Genomic DNA, 24,623 nt, shown 5'->3' with positions numbered 1-24,623 from the left:
TTAAAAACAAAAAAAAATCTTAATCTTATGCTTATATCTCTTTTACATTTTTAGTTTTCTCTTTTACTCTCCTTCTTCGCACAAAAACAAATTCTCAACATCAACTTATAACAGCTGTTTGTGTTTTTTCTTTGTTTGTTTCTTCTATACAAAAAAATATTATATGTATATATATATTTTGTTGTGTGTGTGTTTTTCCTTTGAAATCCTTACAAAAAAATGTATATAAATTATTTATAATTAAAAGAAACACTTAGGATCCATTATTATTATTATTACATTATAAATATTATTATATTAGCATTTTGTATATGATAGTAGTAGAGTAGAATAGTATATTATATTGTATAGTACAAGAAGAGGGGGAGGGAGAGGAAAGTGTGTTTTTTAATAATATATTTTCAGTTTGCGTTTCCTTTTCTGTTGTATAATAATTAAATAGTTGTTTTTTTATTTTGCTTTATACATGGTTTTCTTTTGTTTTGTTGCTGTTGTATTTGTTTTAAGATATTTATCTTAACCGTTTTTGTTTTTTGTAGTATAGTTTCATCGCTCTAACTAGGTCTGGTGAAATTTGTATTTATTTTTTTTTTCGGGTTTAAATATTTTTCTGTTGTGTTAAAAATTTGTAGTTTACTATATTCTGTTTTTTCTTGTTTTTTATATTATAAATATTACAATTGTTTTAATAATAGCATGAAATCACACTATTTGTTTAGTTGTTTAAAAATAACTTTACTTTTTTGTATGTTAAAATTTGGTTTCACATCATCATATTTATATATATATATTTCTTTTTGTAGTAGTGTAGTTTCAAAACATCATCGATATCATCATCACGAGTAGTGTTTAGGTTAGAGAGGGTGGCAAAGAAGACTAAAACAATCTTCTCTTCTAGCCATTTTTATTTAGTTCAATACTTTTTTTTGTATTTGTTGTGTGGACGTATTTTTGTTTACACGGTAGCAATAACAATCAATAGATGTGCTATATCGGCTACACGATTCTTTAGATCTGGGGCTGCCTTCTCAAGATTTTCATTGGCAAAATCACATGATGGGAATATGTGTACCACATAGGCTGCCTGTTCACTACCGGGCATTGGTATATTCACAATACCGGCAGCCATTTTCTGTTGCAGATAAGTTATAAATCCGGATTGTAGATTTCGGGACTGTTGCAAGACATCGGCATGATCACGACCACAGGGCAGGGCCAACAGCATACAATGTTCATTTTCAAACTGGACAAAACGCAAAAAGAAAAACATTTAATTAATGAAATATCTTTATTTTGTCTTTATCATTTTCCCAACATACCTGCATTTTCTTAGCAACACCCTCCAACTGGGTCTGTTCCAAACGCATACGCTGAGCTATGCGCAACGGCGGTGTACTGCCATCACTATTACAGGGCAAGGAGGCTCGTGCCACATGTGGATTACCAAAGACAAAATGCATTTGTACGGCAGCTTGATCGGTTTTCAGAGCCAACAAACCTTGCCACATAACCGGATAGCGTTGCAGCAATGTTAACAGTGAATCAGCTTGAGGTGGTGGTGGAACTTGAGCATGTGCCACTGCGGGATGTGGTGCCACCAATTGATGGGTAGATGTTGATGGGACCGCTGTCACCTGCATATTATGGGCATCACCTTTAAAGGGAAAATGGAAAAAATTGAAATTAATTTAAAATTAGACAACGAGTGGATTTTTTTTTTTAAATATTTTTTAGAGGTCCAACCGAAGGAGTGGGGTTTTTAAAAGGACATTTTTAAAAGGTTCAACCGAGGGTGTGGATTTTGTAAAAGGTCTATCCCAAGACATAGTTTTTTTAAAGACAATTTTCAAAGGCCTATCCGAAGGCGTTGCTATTTAAATAGGTCTGTTTTCAAAGGGTCTATCCGAAGACGTAGATTTTTTAATACAAATTTCAAAGGTCTATCCGAAGGCGTTGGTATTAAAAGGTCTGTGTTCAAGGGTCTATCCGAAGGCGTAAATTTTTCTAAGAAAATTATCAAAAATATTTCCTATGACATCATGGATTTTTGAAGGCTATCCGAATTCGATAGACTCGAATTCGTGGAGTCTATCCGAAATCGTGGATTTTTAAATACTTTTTCCAAAGGTCTATTCGTATTCTAGAAGACATTTAACGTCTCTTCTATGTTATGACCATTCAGTTTTTATGAGAAGACATTTAAGGTCTCTTCTATGTTATAACCATTCAGATTTTCTATGAGTGGACATTCCAGCTCTTCTAAAAGAAGATTTTAAGAGATTTTCTATGAGGTTTTCGAGATCTAGAGGAAGACATTTGGGCTCTTCTATGAGAAAAAATTTCAGCTCTCTTGTGTGAAGACCTTTCAGCCCCCTTCTATGAGTATACCTCTAAGCGTTTCTATGAGAAGACCTTTCTTTATTCTATGAGAAGGTCTATCAGATCTTCTTTGAAAAGGCCGTTCAGATCTTGTGGAAGATGACATTCCATCAATTCTAGAAGAAGACCTGACAGATCTTCCGTGAAAATATTTTCCACATCTTCTAGAAGTTTTGCTATGAGAAGACGTTTAATCTCGCCTATACGACGAAGAAGACCTTTCAGCTCTTCTATGAGAAAGGCCTTCAGTTTTTCTCTGAAAATACCTTTCAGCTATTCTATGAGGAAATATAATAACAGGCCAGATCTTCTTAGGTGAATGAGATTTCAGATCATCTTGAAGAAGAAAACGTTGCATCTAGAATAAGATCTTTCAGCTCTTCTATGAGAAACTTCTTCTTCAAATCTTCAACGAAAAATAATGAACAGAGAACTTTCAACTTACCTGTTCTAACGAGTATTTGTTGTTCCTTTTCACGCATTAACTGTTGTTCCCGTTCACGCTCACGTTGTTCTCTTTCACGTTCCAACAATTGTTTGGAATGATGCATTGCTGCTCCACCTGTCAAGGGGACAGGTTGAACATTTGTCGCTGGCGGGGCAGAAGGCATAAATGGACTACTAGTGCCGGCAGATGGATGCGGCACCACTACAGTTGGCGGGGGCGCAACCACACTATGAGCAGTTGCAGATCGATGAGCTGGTGGCGGTTCCAATGTTAGCTGTCTGGTAGGATCATAATAGGCAGAGGGTGGAGGTGGTGCCCCAGCAGCTGTGGGACGGCCGGCAACATCGTAATGGGCATGGGTGGGTAGTCGGGCATTATGTACATAAACCTGGGCAACTTGAGGTGAATCTAAAGGGCAAGGGGGAGAGAGAATAAATTAAATAAGTTAGTGTGAATTGATTAAATGAAGTGTGATTGTGTTATTGTGAGAGATCCTACCTGTTGCTCTATCCTGTGGACTTTGTAGACTGTGCGGCACAGCCACTGTTCGCGGCACACTGCTGGGTCTTCTCAATTCCAATGGCGGACTACTGCCCAACAATTGTTCATCGTATTCACGTAAGACGGACGGATCATGTTGCCGCAATATTTGCTGATAAATCATAAGATGTTCTCGTGTTGGCACGGTACGTAGTGGTCCTCCAGCAAAGGTGGCATCATTCTGCAGAAGAGAATGGGGGAATGAGTTTAGAAAATTTAGAAAATTATGAAATCTTAAAAAGTAGTGCTAAACGAAAAATGTTAGAATACAATTTCCAAGTTTACCGGTGTTATTGGCGATGCCTGTTGATGTGCAGGCGGAGGACTGTGGGTGTTGCGTGCAACGCCTTTAGATGCACTATTATATGTGTTCATATCATGCTGCGTCCATAATAATTTAGATAATAATATGTTATGAGATTCAGATTTTGAAGTTAGTTTTTTCCCTCCCCCACTGGCTACTGGCCAATTCCCAAATTAAAAATTCAAATATTTTTTTTTGAAAAACTTACCAGATTGGCTTCGAAGTGCGGTGGCACTTGTATACCACCAGGCATCAAAATCGTTCCCAACCTTGCCTGACTTTGAGGACTCATTGTTGGAACTGTTGTACGTAAATTGCCGGCACCTAAGTGAAATATTTCAAAATTAATAACTTCTTTTTGATGAAGGGGGGATCTATTATCAACAAAGTACTCACCTCCAACAACATTTGTTGCTGACTGAGGTGATGGTTTTCCACCAGCCTGTTGTTGATGCTGTTGCGATGTTGGTGGTGGCGAGCCAACAGCACTGAGAACACCTCGTGCCACACTTTGAGTCTGTAAACTATGTAGCATTGGATTGGTCGGTGGTGCTTTGGCTAAATGTGGAACTTGCTGCTGCAAGGGTGGTGATGGTGTATGCTGAGATACATGCTGCTGTTGCTGCTGCTGCAAATGACTGAGAGCCACGGAGGAGGCCGTTGTTCCCCCTGCTGTTGTTGCCGCTATCGTTGATGATGGCGATGCTGATTGGGCGGGTGGGCCAGATGTTTTGGTTTGTATCACCATTGCAGGATGCTGTCCCAGACCCATTAATCCCGGTGGCAATACCAATGATGATGTGGTGGTATTTCCTTTTTGTTGCTGCTGGGCTGCAGCCAAGATTTGTTGATGGGTCACAATTGGTAGATGCTGATGCTGCTGCTGTTGATGAACTGATGCCTGACTCTGTTGCAAATACGGATTGAAGGGTTTAACAACAGCCACTGCTGCCGCCTGTGGCATTAAATGCATTGAAGCTGCTGCTGCAGCTGATGAGGGCGAAGCGGAGGAAGAAGCCATCATACCAGCGGGCATGGCATTTTTATTTGGTGTTGGTGGCGCGGCCTTGGAACTAACCACATGCAATATTTGTGATGGATGTAATTCTTCTCCTTGTTTGATGATAATCGATTGCTGCTGTTGGTGTTGGGGTGGTGTGGGCTGCACCTGCGCCTGCTGCTGAAGTTGCGACTGCATCCTGGGTGAATTCAAGGTACTTGTTGCCGTCGTCGTGGTATGGGGTGAATGTTGTGTTGTGGGTGGGGGAATATTGACCAACAGTGGTTGTTTGTTGGTTGGTGGCATTTGGGTTTGTGGAGGTGTCTGCTGGCGTTGTACAATATTCGATTGTATGACATGTCCCTGCGGAGGAGGAGGTGCTTGTACAGCTCCTGATTGTTGCTGTTGTTGATGGGCAATAAGATGATGTTGTTGTTGGGACATTTGTGGTTGTTTCGATGGTGTCTGCTGAGCATGCAACTGCTGGTGATGTTGTGGCTGATGTTGTTGTGCCCCGGATATGTGCTGCTGCTGTTGTTGCTGCTGCAGCTGCAGTTTTTGACTATTCAACACATGGGCCTTCAAACTTGTTGGCGGCCTTACATTTGTATGCTGAGCATGCATAACCAATGGTGTTTGCTGTTGCATAATAATGGGTTGTTTGGTTGGTGTCGACGACGACGATGTTGACATTTCTGTAGGTCTGGAAGATTGTTGCTGCTGCTGGGCTGTTGCACCACTTTGTTGACTGCTGACATGAGTCGCCGCTGTGGTGCTTTGTGGTGGGGGTATTGCCGAATTCGTCTTGACCACAACACTTACCGATGATTTGTTAAGTAAGGCGCTGGTCAAGGATGATGATGCTACTGCCGCAGCTGCTGCGGTGGCACTCTCTACTTGAACTGGTTTTGTGAGAGCAGTTATTGGTGTCGCCACCGATCCCTGGGTCATTGTTGTGGGTGGTGTTGACGACAACGATTTATTTGTGATCGTCACACTATTACCAACCTCTGATGCAGCGGCGGCAGCAGCCACTGCAGCTTGCATCATTTTCTTGGGATCCAAAGGTGGACGTTGTGGCTGAGCTGCAGCGGTAGCTGATGGCAAATTACCGGCCTTAGCCTGTGGCATTTGTTGTTGCTGGCCGGGCACAATACCAGCAGTGTTGGTATCGATGACAGGTTTATTAACCGAATCTGCAGCGGCACCACCGGTAGTTTTCTGTGAGGCTGGAGCAGCCGTATTCAGCATTGGAACTCCACCACACGATGGCAGAGCTGAGTGTATATTTGGATTACTTAATGATCCTTGAGTCTGATACGACTCAATTTCGGCTGCAGCCAAGGCCTTCTTTTTCGGATGTTGTGGTATTATTGTGCCGCCGCTGCTGCTCGGTGCTGCTGTTGTGGTGTTGGTGGTGTGCGGTGTCACTGAAACTGTTGCAGTTGTCTGCGGGCTTGGCATTGAAGAAACCACCGCTGATGAAGATGTTGGCGGTGGCGCCTGTTGTTTATCGTCCGATTTGAAACTATTCTCTGAGGTATTACCATCATCCAAATCCACAATTTCATGAACAACACCAGCAGCCGCCCCCTTAGAGGGTTGAGGCGAAGTAACCGAATGATCACTGCTATCCAAATCGTTAACGCTCTTGCGATCTTTGGATTTTCGGGGTCGTCCAATGGCATTTCCGGTGCCAACTGTGGCTTGCGTTTCAGTGATTTTACCTCCCTTAGGCTGAGCCCCACCACCAGAGGCAGATGTACGACCCGATCTTCTGGGTGGTGTTTGAGCTCCCTTTGGCAAAGCATTCGCCAATATATTTGCTGTCTGAGGCTGTTGGAGGGCCGCCGGTTGTGCATTAGTCGCTCCCAACAATTGTTGTGGTGTATTTCGCACCACATCTTCGATGATATCATCAATGGTACTGCGATCTTTCTCCAATAATCGACGTGATTTCCTTATATTGGCAAGGGAATTCAAATCGTTATCGGTTACAGATGTTGCAGTGGCCTGGCCTTCTGCCTGATGTTGTTGTTGCTCAACAATTGTTGTTGGTTGCTGTGGCTGCTGCTGCTCATTGGCCAATTTTTCGCTAGTCTTAACCACAGGTGTTGGATTATGTGGACTTTTTATGGTCAAAATCAGGCGTGGACGATTATCAACACCACTGCCGCCACCGCCACTACTGACTAAGCTACTAGCTGTTACTGAGGAGCTGGATGCAGATTTTCCACTTTCTTCACCAGAATCATCATGGAATTCATAAATATCGGTTTTTTGTTGTTGATGTTGTTGCTGCTGCTGTTGATGGTGTACCTCAGAAAGTGAAGCCAATGTTGCTGCAGCTGAGGCTGCTTGACTTCTGGCTTTCTTTTCGGCAGCTGTTAAAATCGTTGGTCCAGGGGGCTGTGTAGCTGCTGTTGCGTTAGAGGCAGCAGCAGACGTCGTCGCCGCCGATTGGGCCTGTAGCTCTTGTTGCTGTTGTTGCTGCTGCTGTTGCAATAACAAATTCCTTGGTGGCCTACCTTTACGTCCTCTGGTAGCTGGTGTTGCGGCATTTGGTTTCCTTAAACGTGTCTGAACTCCTCCGCCTGATGTTTGGCTTTGTTGTGATCCAGAGTCTTGTATTTGATTGGCAGCAGTGCTAGCTTGGGCTCCAACTGTAGCTGGAGGTGGAATAACAGTTGCCGCTGCTGCCTTTTTACCACCTCTAGGTTGTCGACCCCGCTTGGCTCCCGTGCCACCTCGTGTATTTGGTCTACCTTGTACGGAAATCTGTTCAAATACTGGCATTTGTTGAGTTTCCGTTTCATCCTCGGTATCATGATCGGTATTGACTGTTGTCGTTGTCGTAGAAGAGCTGCTAACCGAATGTTGGGCATTGAATGAGCCTGTTGATGTAGTTGGAGGAGCCGGAGCCGTAGTTGTAAGCGGTTCTGCAGCAGCATCCACATGATTCAATTTTGCTGTCAACAAATCAGTACCAGACGATGATGATTTCGGAGCTAGAGTATTTGAGGCATCTTTTGTGTCCTCATGATGTTGTTGCTTGTTGGCCATGGCTGTGTTGGCTGCTGTGGAAGCCGTTGTTGTTGTTGGAGATGTTACCACAGATGTTGTGGTGGTTGCTGCTGCTGTTGCATTATCATTTTTCTTAATAACGCTGTGTGTTGTGGCTGCTGCCAAGCTGCTGCTGCTACTATTGCTGACATTTGGCTCCACCACATTCAACTCTTTGGCTGACCAATAGTCGCTATCCTCTTTGGAATCCTGTTCAATTTCATCTTGTTTGGGTGGAGATATTTTAATAATATTCTCTTCGGTCAGAGGGGCAGCCGCGGCTGTAGCTGCAGCAGCCCCAGCTGTTATGGGTGAGGATCTTGTTATTGAGCTATGATGCTGAGGAGTAGGATTTGAAGCCGATTCGACGGCCGATGTATTTGCTGTAATGTTATTATTGCTGGATGCCACCAGGGCACTTGTTGTTGATGATTCTTTGGTAGCTTGTGTGGTGGTGGTGGGGGTGGGTGCCACAATGGTTGGTGTTGACGTGGTTATTGTTGTTGGTGCCCCGCCAGTTGATATTCCCGTATTTGTTGGAGTGGGTGTCCGAATCACGGAAACATTTTCAGCTTGTCTCTGTTGTTGAGATGAGCCTTGAGCTGTTCCAGAACCACTATTATCACTACCAACTGTTGACAACGATGGGTTGCTGTTGGCGGCAGTGGATGGAATCGTAGCCGCCGTTGTTTGTGGTGTCGAAACTATGACACGCGAAATAGTTTCCGTAATGCTGCCACCACCAACAGATGATGCTATTGTTTCTTGTGAAGAGGCTAGTCGTTGGTGTTGTTGTTGTCCTCCAGCACCCCCCACTGAGTTGGGCGATTGTTGCAACGTATGCATATGAAGTTGCTGTTGCTGTTGTTGTGGAGATTTTCCAAACATTGTATTGCCTTGGTGTGGTTGCATCATGGTGGTGGTGGGTGAAGATCTTTGTTGTTGTTGCATGCCAATATTTTGTTGTTGTTGCTGTTGTGGTGTTTGCAAGTGCGGCGGTATACCCACAATATGTTGCTGCACTAAAAAGCGCTGGGGTGTTGAGGGTGGTGTCTGAATAACATTTTGCTGCTGCTGTTGGCCATGCTGATTGGTTGTTGTTGGCTGGTGGTTTGTGGCTGATGAAGCCTGTGACGAGGACGACGAGTGTTGGGGTGAGGGAGCCGATGGCATTAGTTGCTGCTGATAGTGGTGTTGTGTTTTTATTTGATGCGATTGCAACTGATGCATTGTTGGCTGTTGTGGAGCTTGGGTATGTTGCAAATGCTGCGCCTGTTGTTGTTGCTGCTGCGAATTCATGTGACCACGTTGCTGATGCTGCTGAGTGGCCGCCGCATATTGCTGTTGTTGCTGCTGCATTTTTTGATGTTGCTGCTGCTGTTGATGGAACATTTGTTGATGCTGCATTTGCATTATATGCTGATGCATTTGTTGACGCTGTTGCTGTTGTTGTTGCTGCTGCTGCTGTTGACGTTGTTGTATCATTTGTATTTGGGCTTGCACACTCTGCGGCGGCTGCTGCGCAGCAATATTGCCACCCATTTGCTGTATAATTTGTGGTGAATGCCTTGAACTTGGCGATTGTGGCGGCGGAGGTGAATATACTGTCGTTGATGATGATTTTGGTGAATTTTGTTGGTTGTGTAAGACACCAGAACCACCACCAGGACTGTGAGGCGGTATTGTCGATTGCTGAGCTTGCTGGGGTGTCACCGTCACAACCTTGCTGATTATTGTAGGATGTGTGGGAACTGGAGCCATTTTTTGTACCGATATTGGTAAAATATGTTGGCCAATGGGAGGATGTGGATGTTGCTGTTCGATTACAGTTTTGCCACCAGACATTGTTGTTGCATGTGGTGAGGTTGCCGCCGAACCCTGATGTTGTTGCTGCTGGGGTGAACATTGTTGTTGTTGTGGATTTTGGGCATTTTGAGGTGGTGGTATTCGAATGCTAACCACATTTGCAGTATGCATTGGTGGCGTTGAGTAATTGTTTATCTTGATCATATGAGGCTCTGCTGGAGTGCCACCGCCACCTGGCGAACTGTGTGAGGGCATTTTCTGTAGAGTAGCGGTAGTGGATGATGAGGTCAGCAAATGTTGAGGTCGTGGTGATTGTGTGGAATTAGGACTTGCCATGGGGCTGTTCATTGTTACACCACCCGGATGGGCTGTCACCACCAGTTGATGCGAGTTATTAGGAGACATCTGTGAATGATGATGATGATGCATGCCCGAACTTGCCCTTTGTATTAGGATATTATGCTGATGTTGCGATGCCATTGAAGAAATTGTAACAGCCGGCGGCGGTGGTGTGGGTGTATGTGGACTCTGCTGTCTTGGTGTTGGTGTATTACCACGCGAAGTATTACGCGGACTATGCGGCGATTGAGCTCGCATACCCATTAAATAGGCCGCCGTGCCAATTGGTGATTGTGGTGGCATTTGCATTGCAGACGATGATTGGGGTGAATGTATTGACGACGTCGAGGACGTAGAAGAACCCGACGAATCGTGTAAATTTGTGGTGACCACGCCGCCACGTGGTGATAATACCATGTGGGGTACAACGAAATGTGGCTCGGGTATACTTATTGTTGGAGGCTGCATAACATACCCTGTCGATACCACCGTGGAGCTGGAGGAAATTGTTGTTGGCGGTGGCAATGACAAGGGTTTAATAATAGCGCCCTGTGGCGATTGCGGCTGAGCCTGAGCCGACTGTTGTTGTTTTGGTGTTGAAGATGTCGTTGCAGAGGGAGCAAATGTAATTGACGTCTTGATGGGTGTAGATGTACAAGATATTGTTGTAGTCGCTGCTGGTGTCGTCGTCGTCATTGTCGTCATTGATGTTGTGGACACCGAGGAGGAGGAGGACGACGACATCAAAGTTCCCACCGAACTAACCACAACAGATGTGACTGTCTCCATAGTGGTGACAGGTATTACTGATTGCACTGGTTGTACAGCTGGCTGATCTTGTTTCGTTATGGTTGGTGGTTCCAGTTTTGGTTCAATATTCAGCGAAATTTGTGCCAAATTAACATTTGCTTCCATTTTTGTTATAACCGATGATTGATGTTGTTGTTGCTGCTGTTGTTTTTGCATTGTTGTCGTTGCTGTTGTTATTGTTTTGGTGACCTCATTATCGCCATGACTATCTGACAACATCGATGAGCCATTGTTATTCTGAGCCTTCTCCGACACCGAAGAACTATTATTAGATTGGGCAGTCTCATCAATTTTCAAACTATGATGACTGCCACTGCTGTCAGCCTCATCGGCATTTTCTTCGGTATCGGTATCGATTTGTAAATCACGTACAGATTGTGGCGTATCCGCCGATTTCAGCTCCAATTCTTCTTGCCTCAGGCTCTGTATGGCTTTGCACACCTCTTCGGCATCGGTGTCTTCCACAATGCCATCTGTTACGGCATTACTCTCGACTTCACATTCGATTGCCTTAGCGGCAAGAGCAGCTTCCTCATCGGGCTCAGCAGGTGCCATCATAGCCGGTTCAGGTTCGGCACTGACACTATTCAAATCATCCAAAGGTACATCATCATCGAAGGAATAGTCAGCCGAGGAATTGCCAAAGCTTTCGCCCAACAAGGCAGATACCGCACTTTCGGTTTCCTCCTGGGATATGGTTACACGCGATTTGGACTCTTCGAGTTTTTCCAATTTCGAAGCATCCGGTGGTGATTCCACTGGTATTTTTGGTTCATCTGCTGTGGGATCTAGTGGCGGATTAAATTCAGCCGATATGGATTGAACCGCAGATTCACTAATTTTTTCATCGATTTCTCCATCAAAACCGGGTATGAAAATGTCGGGCTTTTTCTTCTGCGTGGTCGTTGTTGTGGTGGTGGGCATTGAAGAAGAAGCCAGCGGCGTCGTTGTAGTGACGGCGCTGGTGGGTGAAGCCATTGCAATCGATGTTGAGGTTGCCGTTGCCATCGCAGTTGCCGACGAGGATGATGAGGTAATGGAATCAGTTGATTTATTCAATGTACTGAGGAGTAGTGTAGCTCCGGGGCCAGCAACATTTCCATTGGAAGACTTTGGTGTTGTGGTAATGGCATTGTTGGTGTTATGTTGTGTTGTACTGTTGCTGGTGCTTTCCATTGCAGTGGATGAGGTAGGAGTTGTTGGTGTTAATTTTTTCATATTCTCCATTGAATTAAGGCCACTGGTATTGCTTATCGTTGGAGTTTTTGGTATGGGGCTAATCATTTGTTTATCCCTCAAGTGTGGCGAGAGAGAAAGCAAATCCTTTGACGATGAAGATCGATGAGGTGTTATGCATGCAGTTGTACAGGTCAATGAAGTGTTGGGTGTTGTTGCGGCTGTTGATTTGGCTTGCGATTGTGGCAACATTTCCTCGTCATCATCATCCCCAATGAGACAGGGCAAGCTGGGTGACGGTTTACATAGGGGCGAGGATTTAGACGATGATCCCTGTTCGTTATGCTCTTCGTTGGCCAATTTTTGGGAATTCTTATTGGCTGCAGCTATATCAATGGTCAATTTGCTAGTAGTACTTGCAGGTGGATTAATGCAAGAGGAAGCTGCGGAGGAACCGGTTGCTGTAGTATGTTGAGATGCATTCGAAGATGAAGATTCTCTTCGCTGCTGATGATGCAATTGTTTCTCTTCCTTGGAACGTTTCTTCTTTTTCTTTTTGGTTTTCATGCCACTACTACTGCCGCCTGCCGCCGCCGCCACATGATCCTTATCCTGCTGCACTGCACTCACTTCTCGATTGTCATGTTTAGTGGCCGCAGCCACCGCTGAACAACCACCAGCAGTCACTTCCAGTGAATTTTCATCACCATCCGAAAAACGGAATACATCGGTCATATCACTGCGATAAGTTGCTGCCGTTGAGGGAGTTGCGTCCTCGGTGTTCTTGTTATCGGAGTCTTCCATTAGTTGGGCTTCAAGAGCCCGACCAGCTGCATCCAAGTCCACACTGTTTTCATCTTCTAATGGTTTGGCAGGTGTATTTGTGCTGCTGCTGCTGGTAACTGCAACTGCAGGTGATGGCATAAATTGCGACTGCACTGCTGCAGCGGCTGCCGCAACTGCATTGTGATCTAAACCAGAGTTGCGTGATTTCTCACGATCCTTACGTTTCTTCTCCCGCTTCTCTTTGCGATGCTGTCGCTCCACAGATCTTTCCATGTGCGAAGATTGTCCGCCGCCACCACCACTTAATGCAGGACATTTTTGTTTATTCTCCTCATTTTCTTCGACGGTGTGGGATTTTGGTGTTAGAGGTTCTTGTTTGTAGGGATTCAAAGCAGCCGAAACAATGGGCCCGGTCATATTGGCCGTTAGGGCATTACGATTCGATAGACAATTCAAATCTCGACCGGCACCAATGTCACTATCTGTCATTTCTTCTTCCTCATCGGATATGGGACCAAAAATGTCTTCCAACTTTTCGCCACCACTGCGTTGTTTATGCTGGGAAGTTGCAAAACCATCTACAGCACCACCACCACTTGTGGGTGGTGAAGCCGACCCACCAGTAATTTGCATATTCTGCATTACGGCACCACTTTGTGTAGTTGCCGATTGGCGAATCATGTCTAGGCTCTTGGATTTCTTGGACTTTTTGAGGCGATGATGCTTTTCCTTTTCGTAAAGTTTATCCATTTCAATACCCTGGCCAACATCGGCCGCGGCACTCATGTGGCGTAGTTTCTCCCGTTTCTTTTCCTTGCGATCCTTGTGGCGTTTCTTTTCACCAAGGGCGGCAACGCTGCCGGGTGGCGCAGTTGCTTCTGTCATTGAAATATGGCTGTTGCTATTCATTGGCTCAGAGTTCTTTAGCTCATCAAATGGATCGTAATTGGGAGAAGATGGCAAATGTTTGGCGGCCACATTTTGTGGACTGGCATTTTTATTTGCATTGTTTGATGTGGTTGCCGTCGTCGTCGTGGTGGATGTTTCACCATCACTGCTGCCGTGAACAGTATTTGTTGTGACAGAACTTTTAAGCATATCCACAACAGATGAGGAAATTGCTTCCTTGGCGGATGGTGGTGCAACCATTCCTCCACCCGAGTCCTGTGTTGGTGTCTTTTGTCGTTTTTTACTCTTTTTGTGTTTCTTAATTTTGCCATGCTCAGGCGAACAATGAAATGCTGCTGATGCCGCCGATGCCGATTTTTGGAACTTATCTTCAGATGATTCAATATTATAATCACCACTGCCACTCACGGCACCCTCGGCACCATAAAATACTTTATATTCCTTTTTAATATCGCTGGCCGTGAGGACGACATCTTCATTTTCGGTTTTAATGCTGGCCAATATCGATGCATCACCGCTACCGCCGCCATCATTGTGGATACTATTGGCCGTGCGATGTAAATTCAAATGTTTCGGTTTGATGTCATCAAAATCGGATGATTCAATGGCACTGGCATGTGCCGATGTGTGCATCTGTGTGTCTATTACTTCCTTCTTGATTTTATATTTCATTTGTTTGAGAATTGGTGTGGAGGTGTCGCCATCGTTTTCAATGGGTTCTTGTTTCAATTTGATGTCACACGGTGGCTGTGATTGGGACTCAGAATCGGATGCTATACGTGATGTGTGATGGAGCAGTCGTTTACTGCCACCACTTGTGCTATTGCGACGTATCAGATCATCGTCAGAGCTATCGTCAACATCGCACAATTTGCGGATATTGTCTTGCAGTTTTAAGCGGCGCTGCACTTCGGAGTCATCGGAATCCGAGCACAGACGGTTGGCGTGATTTGATGCAGCTGAGGACGAGGCCTGAGAATTTCGTCTTCTTTCGCCATCACAGGGTGATTTGTGGCCATGGTGATGATGATCATGTTCATCATCTGTCGAGGTTAAAGCTCCGCTGTGCATCTTAAATGAACTGCGATGATGATGTGACGACGTGTCGCCGGTGTTATCGAAATCTGAATCGGAATCACCATCATAGCTGGTGGAACGTTTCTTTTCTTCCCTCTTGGCTCGAGATTGTTTCAATTGACAGAATTTCGCCTTGATCTTTTTCTCTTCCTCTTGCTTTTGCATATTTTTGCAAGATCTTGCCTTTACCTTGTCGTACATTGAAACATATGGCCCCTCATCTGGTATATCGAATATTGAATGTTTTCTATTCATGAAATCCGAATCATCATCATCGTCGTCGTCACAACCCAAACCACCACCACCTCCTCCTCCGCCGTCGGTGTCTTCGGCTGAGCTAAGTAGCATTTTTCTTGATCCCGACTGGGGTGTGCTCTTGTTGTAGCCGGATGAAGACTGCTGGCGACTAGTTGGTGTCTGTGGTGGTTCTTCGGAACCACGTGAATGTCTACCTTGTTGCTGCGGCTCGGTTGTGCCACCATGTTCACTCTTGTGGGATTTTGATTGTGTTTCCGCCGCCGCCGCCGTCATCGTACTGCTGCTGTTATTCGACGATGTTCTTCTTTGAGCCACCACATGGGGTTCTAGTGACGGCATTAGTTCTTCATCAGTTGCCACATTACTAATATTGGATGATGGTGCTGCTGTTGTCGGCGACTGCACAGGCAATTGAGTGTTGCCTATCGGAGCCTCAGTATTTGCTGTTGAATTTGCCGGTTGTGTCGTCGCCGCCAAACCACCAGGAGTTGAATGGCGTTTCTTTTCTCGGTGATGATCACGATCTCGTTTGCTACTTTTGTGACGACTATGATGACCACTACCGCCACTGCCATGCTCCTTATGTTTGTGACCACTACCACTTCCTGATGTGTTCTTATTTGTGGAACTGTGTTGATGATGGTGATGACTGCCGGCTGTCCCTGTTTCCTCGTCGTCTGACGAAGCGGTTTTACATTTCGTTTCCATTTCATGATCAGATGTGTTTTGTTCATCTTCGGCTTTAGCTGCTGCTGGCGTTGCGACTGTTTCAACTTCCGATATTGAAGTTGTATTTACCACTTCCGCAGCTTCACCCCCGGTTGGATTACTTTGCTCAACCTGAGAGGATGATGATGACGATTGTTGCTGCTGGTGTTGTTGTTGCTGTTGTTTGTGATGATGTTTATTGCTGCGATGGTGCTTTGAATTGTGCTCCTTGTCGGAGGTACTAACCAAACTGCTTCTGTGACTCGATGATGATGATGAGGACAAACGATTGTGTTTATTGTTCCTATCTTTACTGTGATGGTGTTGTGATTGTTGTTGTTCTTTGGACTCGCGTCTTTCGTTGACCATAGCACTACTACTTGCATTGTGGTTATTGGTAACGTGACTGTGGGTCGTCTGATTGGACGTAGTTGATTGTGTATCAATACGCATACGTTTCGCGTCCTCTGCATGGGCATCCCCGGGTTCGGTGTTGCCACCACAGTTGCTGGCATTACTATCCTGACTGCTAAGTCTTCGCTTGGGATGGCGAACGGGCGATGTATTACGTGAAGTTTTGCGATTTTTATGTTTACCACTGCTAGCGGTTACAGCAGCAGTCGAAACAGAGTCCATAGGCTCATCAGCGGATGCTGTATTTTCTTTTGGTTTCTCTGTCGATTCACCATGTCGAAAATGATCGGATTGATGATGGGAAGGTGTCGTTTGTCCACCTGCTGGGGTTTCTACTTTTCTACGATAACTTTCCTTTGAGCTGTGAGGATCTCGTTGTTTTTCGTTAGTAGCGGCGTTATCTTCATGTGACTTGCGCTCACGTTCTTTTTCTTCTCTTGAACGCTGGCGCTCGAGTTTCTCTTTTTCACGCAGCTCGTTCTCTTCACGCTCTTTTCTCTCCTTCCGTAGTCGCTCTTCTTGTTCTTCACGTTCGCGTTTTTCACGTTCCTCTCGTTCACGTCTTTCGCGTTCTTCACGTTCTTTCTTTTCGCGTTCTTCACGTTCTTTTCTTTCCCTCTCTTCACGCTCCTTCCGTTCGCGTTCTTCACGCTCTTTCCTTTCTCTCTCTTCACGCTCCTTCCGTTCACGTTCTTCACGCTCTCTTTGCTGCTGTTCCTTTAATTTTCGCTCAGCTTCTTCACGTTCTTTACGTTCACGTTCTTCGCGGGCCTTTTCTTCCTCCTTGCGTAAACGTTCCTTTTCCCGTTGCATTTGTAGTTCATGCTCCTCCTGTTCACGTCGCTCTCTTTCCAAACGTTCCCGTTCATTGCGTTCTTTTTTCTGCAACTCCTTTTCAATGCGTTCACGTTCTTCCCTCTCCCGCTCTTCACGTTCACGCTCTTCCCTCTCCTGTTGTTTTCTCAGTTCCTTTTCACGCTTTTCTTGGCGTTCCTTTTGCTTTTCAGAACGACTCGAAGATTCACGATCTTTGCGATGTTCGAAATCTCCTCGGTCGTCGACATCGCTTGATTCCGCAGCCGAAACTTGCGAGATTTGTGACTGAGATGAGCTGGAATTTTTTCGTTTGTCGCTTTTAGACGAGGACGACGAAGACGAGGACGACTTCTTGTCATCACTGCTGCGGTGATTGTGTTTGTGCGATTTGTCACTACGCTTACTACCACCACCGCCACCAGTCGTTGTTGATTCGGACATTGTGGTAGCCGTAGTTGGATTACTTGTTGACGATGACGACGATTCAGCAGTGGAGGAACTGTTACCGGTTTGCATTTTTTGCTGTTGCTTTTGTTCCGTAGTGGAAGAAACTGTAGGTGCAGCGGCTGTTGTTTTTATTGTTCCCATATTTGTACTGCCAGGAACTGATACTGATTTGGTAAGGGTACGAGGCGTCTCAGAGGAGGGAACTGGCGCTGCTGCAGGTCCAGCGGCCGCCGTTGGAACACTTAAGCTTTTTGATAGTGTTGGCGTTCCTGTCTTTGGCTTTGAAGTAACATTCGCCGTCGTGTTCTGCGCAGACGATGTCGCCGACGTCAACGAGGCTGCAGTTACTGGTGGAGGTTGAGGTGGTTGATGGACTTCCATAGGAGGCAGGGGAGGTGGTTTCGACGTTTCTGCAGGCGGAGGTGGTATTGGCTGATTATTGGGCGATGGAGCTGCTGTGTTTGGCAGTGGCGGATGTGTCGGGAATGGATATTGCAAACATTTACTGCCGCCGGATGCTGTCGCCGTTGCCGGCGAGCTACCAGGCCCTGTTGCACAACCACCACCAGCAGCAACAGGAGAAGGCGAAGCCATTGCATTTCCACCACTACTGCTGCCGCTGCCGCTACCACTACTTGCAGTTGTAGTTTTTGTTGTTTGTAGACTGGACAGAGTGGATACACTATTGACAGATGGAGACATGGATGGACTGTGATACGGTGACATCGAGGCCTGAGGTGAATTCATCGGCGACAGGCTTGTTAAACGTTGCAATAGGCCACCAGCAGATGCTTTATTCGTGGTATTCCCCACCGATGACATTGGCAAGGTGCTTGTAGTCGTACATCCCACTACCGGCGTTTTGGTGGCCTGCAGATTTGGCAGCCCCGGTGATGTACAAACACCCACAGCATTCTTCGCCAGTTGAGAAGAATCGGTCGATGGTTCATACCAATGGTTTTTCTTTAAACGCTGCAGATCATCGTCAAATATCGATTTCTTGGCCAAAACCGATTTGACAATCTCCGACGGTTGTATCTCCTTGACATCGATGTCAAGAAACTTGTGACGACTGGCGGGAGTTGATGGTGTAGCACTGCTGCTTGGCCGTACATCACCCGTAGAGGAGGATGTAACTGCTGCTGGCGTTACAGTCGGGGCTACCGCCGAATGATGCAGGTCGGTTTGTGAAGATGAACGATGATGTTGCCACGTTGGTGGTGTGTTCCCGAAATCGTGGCGTTTTACCACGTTCGATCCGGGCGCCGTTGAACTGCTGCCGCCTGACCAGCGCTCATACCACTCATCCAAAGTACGTATACGTTCTTCTAATGAGGGGCTGCCACTTGCTTGGCCAGTTACATCAGAATCACTGGAATTGGAGCTGAGAGAACGTGACCTCATGGGACTAACCATTGATGATGAAGAAGAGGGTGTAGCACCGCCGCCACCATGATGGCCGCTGCTCCCATGATGATGGTGGTGGTGATGATGTTGCCGCCAGGGCGGATATCGAGACGAAGGACTGGGCAAATAACAACCGCCACCTGATGACGACGATGATGCTGTTGGTGCCGATGAGCCCATTGGCAATCCGGTTGTTGTTGCTGCTGAAGAGGATATTGCCGATGTTATAGAACTATGACTAGAATGATTACTATTAATGCCTCCTTCATTGCCGCCGCCGCCGCTGCCTACTCCGCGATTCGTTAAGCTGTTTGACAGCATGTGTGAACTACTACCGGAGTTGGTGCTACCAACAGCAGCAGCTGTTGAAGAGCTTGTAAAACCACTACTACCACTATGGTGATGATGATACGACGATGATGACGACGTCGCACCCATACTGGTGGACGACGCGGATGCATTGCTGGTGCGATGTTGTTGAAAGAACTGAATGCCAAATTTGGGCAATGGCAGTACCATTGGCTCACGAGGTCTTTCACGTGGAACTCTGCGCGGTTCACTAGGTAGAACTTCGGGTCTTTCATCGCACAGTGGTGTACCCGGTCTTGAGCCATCAGCACTTTCTCCGCCGCTAGCTTCATGGGAGTGATGGGAATGTAGTTGATGACCGCGACCCCGGGACGCATGATGATGGAAATCATCCCCACCGGCAAACGACGATGATAGGTTTGCACTGCCACTTGAGCCAGATGAAAGTAAAGCGGCATTTGTACTCAGAGCACTACTACCACTTCCACTTCCAACGACCCGTCTCCGTTTACATGCCAACGAAGAGGACGATGACTGATGTGGTGGCAGGTGATGATCACTATTTGAACTACTTGTACTACCATGTCTTGTCGATAGATTACCACCTATACTGGCACTAGACCCTCCACCACCACCCCCTCCAGTCGCCATATAATCAATGGACGGTCGACGACTCAACTGATGTTGTTGTTGCTGATGATGGTGATGATGAGGATTTAATGAATGGTGCGACGAATGGTGGTGATGATTGGCGGCGGCTTGTTGGTATTTATTGAGACTGTTACTGCACTCGGATAGTCTTCTTACTTCACCCTTGCGATGCATCGAATCATTTAGAAGATAATCACAGTTTGAGTTTTTGCTTTGTTGTGTTTGTTCTTCCAACGAATGAGACTGTGACTGTAAATGCCAAAAACAAAAACAAACAATGTGGTTATTAGTTTACTTACAACAATAAAAACAACAAGAAAAGCGATTGCTTTTAATACATACCAATCCACTGCTGGAATTAATGGAATGATGATCAATTTTTATACGCTTGCGCGGGCTTACTATGCTTTCATCACCACTGGACGGGCACTCTTCGAGCTGTTCCAACAAAACGGCACGTTCTTTTTGAAACAATCGCACATCGCCTAGAAAAACACAAAAAAATATTAAATTTGAGTGGGTATTTAATGTAAATGCTTGGGTCGGGGAAATTAAAACTCACCTTTTTGTTTTGCAGGACTTTTATCACAACGTCGACGACTTAAAGCCATCTCCAACATATCACTATTGGACTCTTTGCCACTACTGTTGTTAACAATTGGACCCAGCCGTGACAATAGCGGTGAATCAGACCTCAAACCGATGCCACTGTACGCATTGGAGCTGGGATGATTCGATGATGACATTATTGCATCTTCATCATGTGAAGCTCCCGATCCTTGGCTGTATTCATCGTACGAACGAAATCTTCGTGTGTCGATGTAATCATAGTCCATTGTGTGACGAGAACTACGTGATCCCCGACTCCGAGCTGGTGTGGTGTTGCCCGATGTTTGTCCCACAACTGATGGCAATGTGCCAACACTTGGATTGTTTAACGAGGAATTAATGGACGAACCGGCAACAATCGCGGATGATAGTGTTGGTGCTGAAGATGGTATACCAGCACTGCTACTACTGCTGCTACCCGGTGTATTACTGGGCGAACAGCCATCATTCGAATTTTGATGTCGGCTGAAAGATGAAGCGCGGGAACGTGACTGTGATTCGTATCGGCTAAAACGAGATCCTGAAATTGCAAGAAGCAAACGTTTAATAAAGTGGAAAATAAATGGAATCATAGAACACAATAGTTATCTTTCTCTATAGGTATTTGGTAAGAGTCAGTCATATATCACAAAACGAAAAAATGCATAAAATTGCAACTCACCTGCAGCTTGCTTTTCCAACTTCTCATAAAATGCATCTTGGCATTCCCTGGATGCAAAATCCACTTGCAATTTTCGTCCACGCAATGTTGCTCCTCTCATCTCCTTCACTGCTGTCTGGGCATATTGTATTTGCTCGTACAAGACTAAAGCCAATTGGCGCTGGCGATCAATCACCACCTTACTGACCGCACCATATCTCGAAAATTGCGACTGTAAATGCGATTCAGAGATCTTCTCGCCAATACCATCGATCCAAACACAATTGGTCGGCATTGATTTGCCAAAACCCAATTTTATGCGATTATTACCCAAATGTTCGCCATCCATTTTTCGCATGGCTTTGACCACAGACACAATATCGGAATACTGACAGAATGCATAGGCGGACATGCCTTGCTTTTTAATGTCGATTTCGATAATTTCACCGAAACACTCAAAGTGGAGTCTCAGTTCACTGGCTGTGATTTCCTTCTCCAAATTGCCAATGAACAAGGTTCGCGTAGATTTCGGATGATATTCATCCAATTCCGCCTCGTATGGACGAAATTCATTATCCTCCACATCGTAACCTTGATACGGTTCCACTTCAATCTTACAGCCAAAAAACAGTTTGTCATGCGAAACCTCTAGAGCTTTTTCGACATCTTCGGGCTTCTTGAAACAAACAAGCGCATAGCGTTCGGCATTTTGTCCCACCACCTTCACCCATGTAACTTTGCCATGCTTTTTGTACTCATGGAAAAGGCCATCTTTCAGTGATGTGTCGGAGGAGCGCGCAGGCAAATTACGCACCCGTATCGCCAATGGCCGATTGTCTTCGGAATGTACAACTGGATTTGTGGATGGTGTTCCCGAACCAGTAGAACTCGAACTGCTGCTGCTACTGCTGCAGGCAGCCGATCCACTGGGATTTAGAGCCGACGATGTTCCTGGCACCGCCACAGCTGATTGAAGGCTTCGCGAACCTCCTCGACTTGACGGAGCTGTAGTTGAGCTGGTGGTCGTCTCTACATCACGTCCTCCTACCGGACTCGACGCATGCGAATGTGACGAGGCTGTTGATGAGGACGACGAGGAAGAACTGTGTGACGAACTATAGCTACTCGGTGATCGGGAATGCGAACGACTTGACGATGTGGTACTGCGACCGTGCAAATGCGCATGGACCGCAGCACGCGATGTATGATGCGAGGCGGATGTTGAAGGATTGTTGGAAGTGGAGGAGGAGGAGTTGGCATTCGACGATGTAGAATTTGAATGTACATTATTGCTGCTACTACTACTGCTACTTTTATGTTGTTGGTGGTGGTTGTGGTCGCCATCTGTTGATGAACTGCCATTTGAGGCGGCTGCCGCCAACGCAGCGGCATTTAGAATCCCGCTAACGTTTCTATTGTTGTCTCCTGCATTTGGTGCTGCAGTCGACGACGCTGATGCTAGTAAACTATTGTTATGATTATTTGTATTACTGCTATTGATTGTACTACTAATGCTACTACAACTACTATTATTTGCCGTTTGGTTGTTGTTGGCCGATGCCACAGCTGATGATGATGACGACGACGACGAAGAATTTGAGGTGGTATTAGCGGCGGAAGCGGCAGATGTCGAGGATGAAGTCATTGTTGATGCCACCACTCCTGCCGTTGCCGCTGATGATGTTGGTGACGCTGAACCACTGCGTGATGATGAGGAGCAGGATTTCAATAGTTTATGTTTATTTTTATTTAACAACAACAGATTTCCTTCTATGCCGGATGAGTCGTTGTTGTCTCCTCTCTGTTGTTGTTGTTGATGATGATGGTAGTAGCCAACACTGTTGTGTCCTGCAGCGTTGCCGTATAACGTTGAATTGTTTCGTGGTGTATTGAAGGCTGCAGTTGTCGACGAAGTCGACGACGATGATGTCGTCGCTGCTGCTGTTGACGATAAACTTGCTGAATTGCTGTTGTTCTTGTGGGCAGGTGAAGATTTGTTGTATGCGTTGTATGCAGTGGGATTGTTTGTTGTTGAGGAATTTGCTGTAGACACTTGTGTTGCTGTTGCTGCTTGCGTATCTGTTGAGGCGGCAGTTTGATAATGGTTGTTGATATTTGCTGCTGAGACGTCGGCATTGCCACTGCCACCAGGACCGTTTGTATACGTCGCAGCAGCTTCGTACCATGACGCAGGCGGAACACGATTGTTATTATTGTGTTTGCTTGCAGCGCCACCACTTGAGATTCTAAAAGAAAGAAAAATTTACATTTAATTTGACAATTAAAACGAAATTTTATTAGGAATATCAAAAAAACAAAAGACGAAAATATTTTTAAACTGAATGGAGACACAATTTGTATAGTAAATTTTAAATCTTTTGGGACATGGTAATAGGAAAATAAAAATTGCATATTGCGGGTTCTTATCGTCATTTCAATAGTCAAAAGGTCTTGACATAATTTTGCATGGTTTATACTCTGGCCTCATGGAGTCGTCTCCGATAAATATGTCGAAGTGTTGCAAACGATATAACAATTTAACCATATTTATTTAACCTATATTATGTATATTTTAAAAATAAATGTTCACCACTTACCTTTCACTCAAAATAGTTGTTGCTGCAGACGAACTAGACGATGATGATGATGACAAACCACCAATTGTCGCATATGGACCATTTCTGTATACACGATCTCTTGTTCGGCTACGGCTGTTGTCTAAATTTGATGTTGAATTACTGCTGTTGCTGCTACTTTGATAATTACTAATTGTATTATTGCTATTGGAACGTCTTAAATAGGAATCGGTGTCAGCAACTAGACGAGAATTGCTACGTTCATAATAGCTACTGTTCCGTTCTGAAAAGTTCGGTGGTGATACGTCTTCTGTAGACCTGTTGTGTAAAAAAGGGTAAATAAAAATGATTTTGATTGGTTTTTATATTTCGAAATTATCAATAAAATGGTTGCACATTACATTACAATTATTTAGAATATTATTTGTTAATAATTATTCACATTTAATTGTTTAAAGAAATGCTTAATAAATTCACTGCAATAAAACATATAAAAAACAAATTGACATTTTGCGTTAAAAGGCAGCAGTTTTGACAGTGCGTTCGTTTGATTAGTTAAGTAGTAAATGAGAGTGTTGTCATCAATGCAAGCCATAATAAAACGTCAAAATGATGAGAGATGCAATGGCAATCATTATCAGAAGATTTAAATATGTGTGTATTGGTTTCATTTTTTAATTTAATATAAATTGTTTTTGTTTATTAATTATTTTGTACATTTTCTATTAATTTTGTGTATCATTTGTTTGGTTTTTATTTTATTACAATAGTTAAACTCTCTTAAACTCTTTTGACATCTATGTCGTTTGGTGGATTAATGAGAGTGTTGCCATTAATAACAAGTATAAAAAAACGCCGAAATGATTTGCGGTTTGTTTTTTATATTGAATTTTAATTTGTTTAGTTGGAAGAATTACGTAAATTAATTATTTTTCAAATTATATATTAAATTTATATAAAATTTTTGATTTTATTTAAAACACCGACTTTTTCAACATCACAATAGGTGAACTCTGAATTTTGACAGCTACGACGTTTGGTTAATGAAAGTGTTGCCACATAAATAACTGGAAAAAAGCGCTAAAATGATGGGAGATGTCGTTTTCTTTCGCATACTAGCATAGGAACAAGTTGCATGTTTTCAAATTAAT

At 44.7% G+C, this 24,623-nt stretch overlaps 1 protein-coding gene across 1 annotated transcript; it reads right to left on the bottom strand.

Moving 5' to 3' along the window:
* Positions 1–955: 955 nt before the first annotated feature.
* Positions 956–23,792, bottom strand: LOC133323148 (protein split ends; the record flags this gene model as incomplete). The annotated part of the gene is made up of 20 exons (XM_061532102.1): positions 956–1,243; positions 1,320–1,654; positions 2,825–3,235; positions 3,326–3,548; positions 3,880–3,995; positions 4,068–8,595; positions 8,743–10,830; positions 10,879–12,012; positions 12,085–12,767; positions 12,843–14,921; positions 14,955–16,763; positions 16,812–17,798; positions 17,847–18,400; positions 18,476–18,919; positions 19,004–19,896; positions 19,990–20,132; positions 20,210–20,776; positions 20,918–22,422; positions 22,486–23,118; positions 23,524–23,792. Coding segments are annotated over 20 exons (19,689 nt in total), but the record flags the coding sequence as incomplete, so codon positions are not given.
* Between the last annotated feature and the right edge of the window lie 831 nt (positions 23,793–24,623).

Source organism: Musca vetustissima, unplaced genomic scaffold, assembly GCF_032173495.1.
Source record: "Musca vetustissima isolate MV318-11 ecotype Yass unplaced genomic scaffold, APGP_CSIRO_Mvet_v1 utg29458, whole genome shotgun sequence".
In the NCBI taxonomy this organism is placed as follows: Eukaryota; Metazoa; Arthropoda; class Insecta; order Diptera; family Muscidae; genus Musca; species Musca vetustissima.
This window is presented reverse-complemented; position numbering and strand designations above follow the sequence as displayed.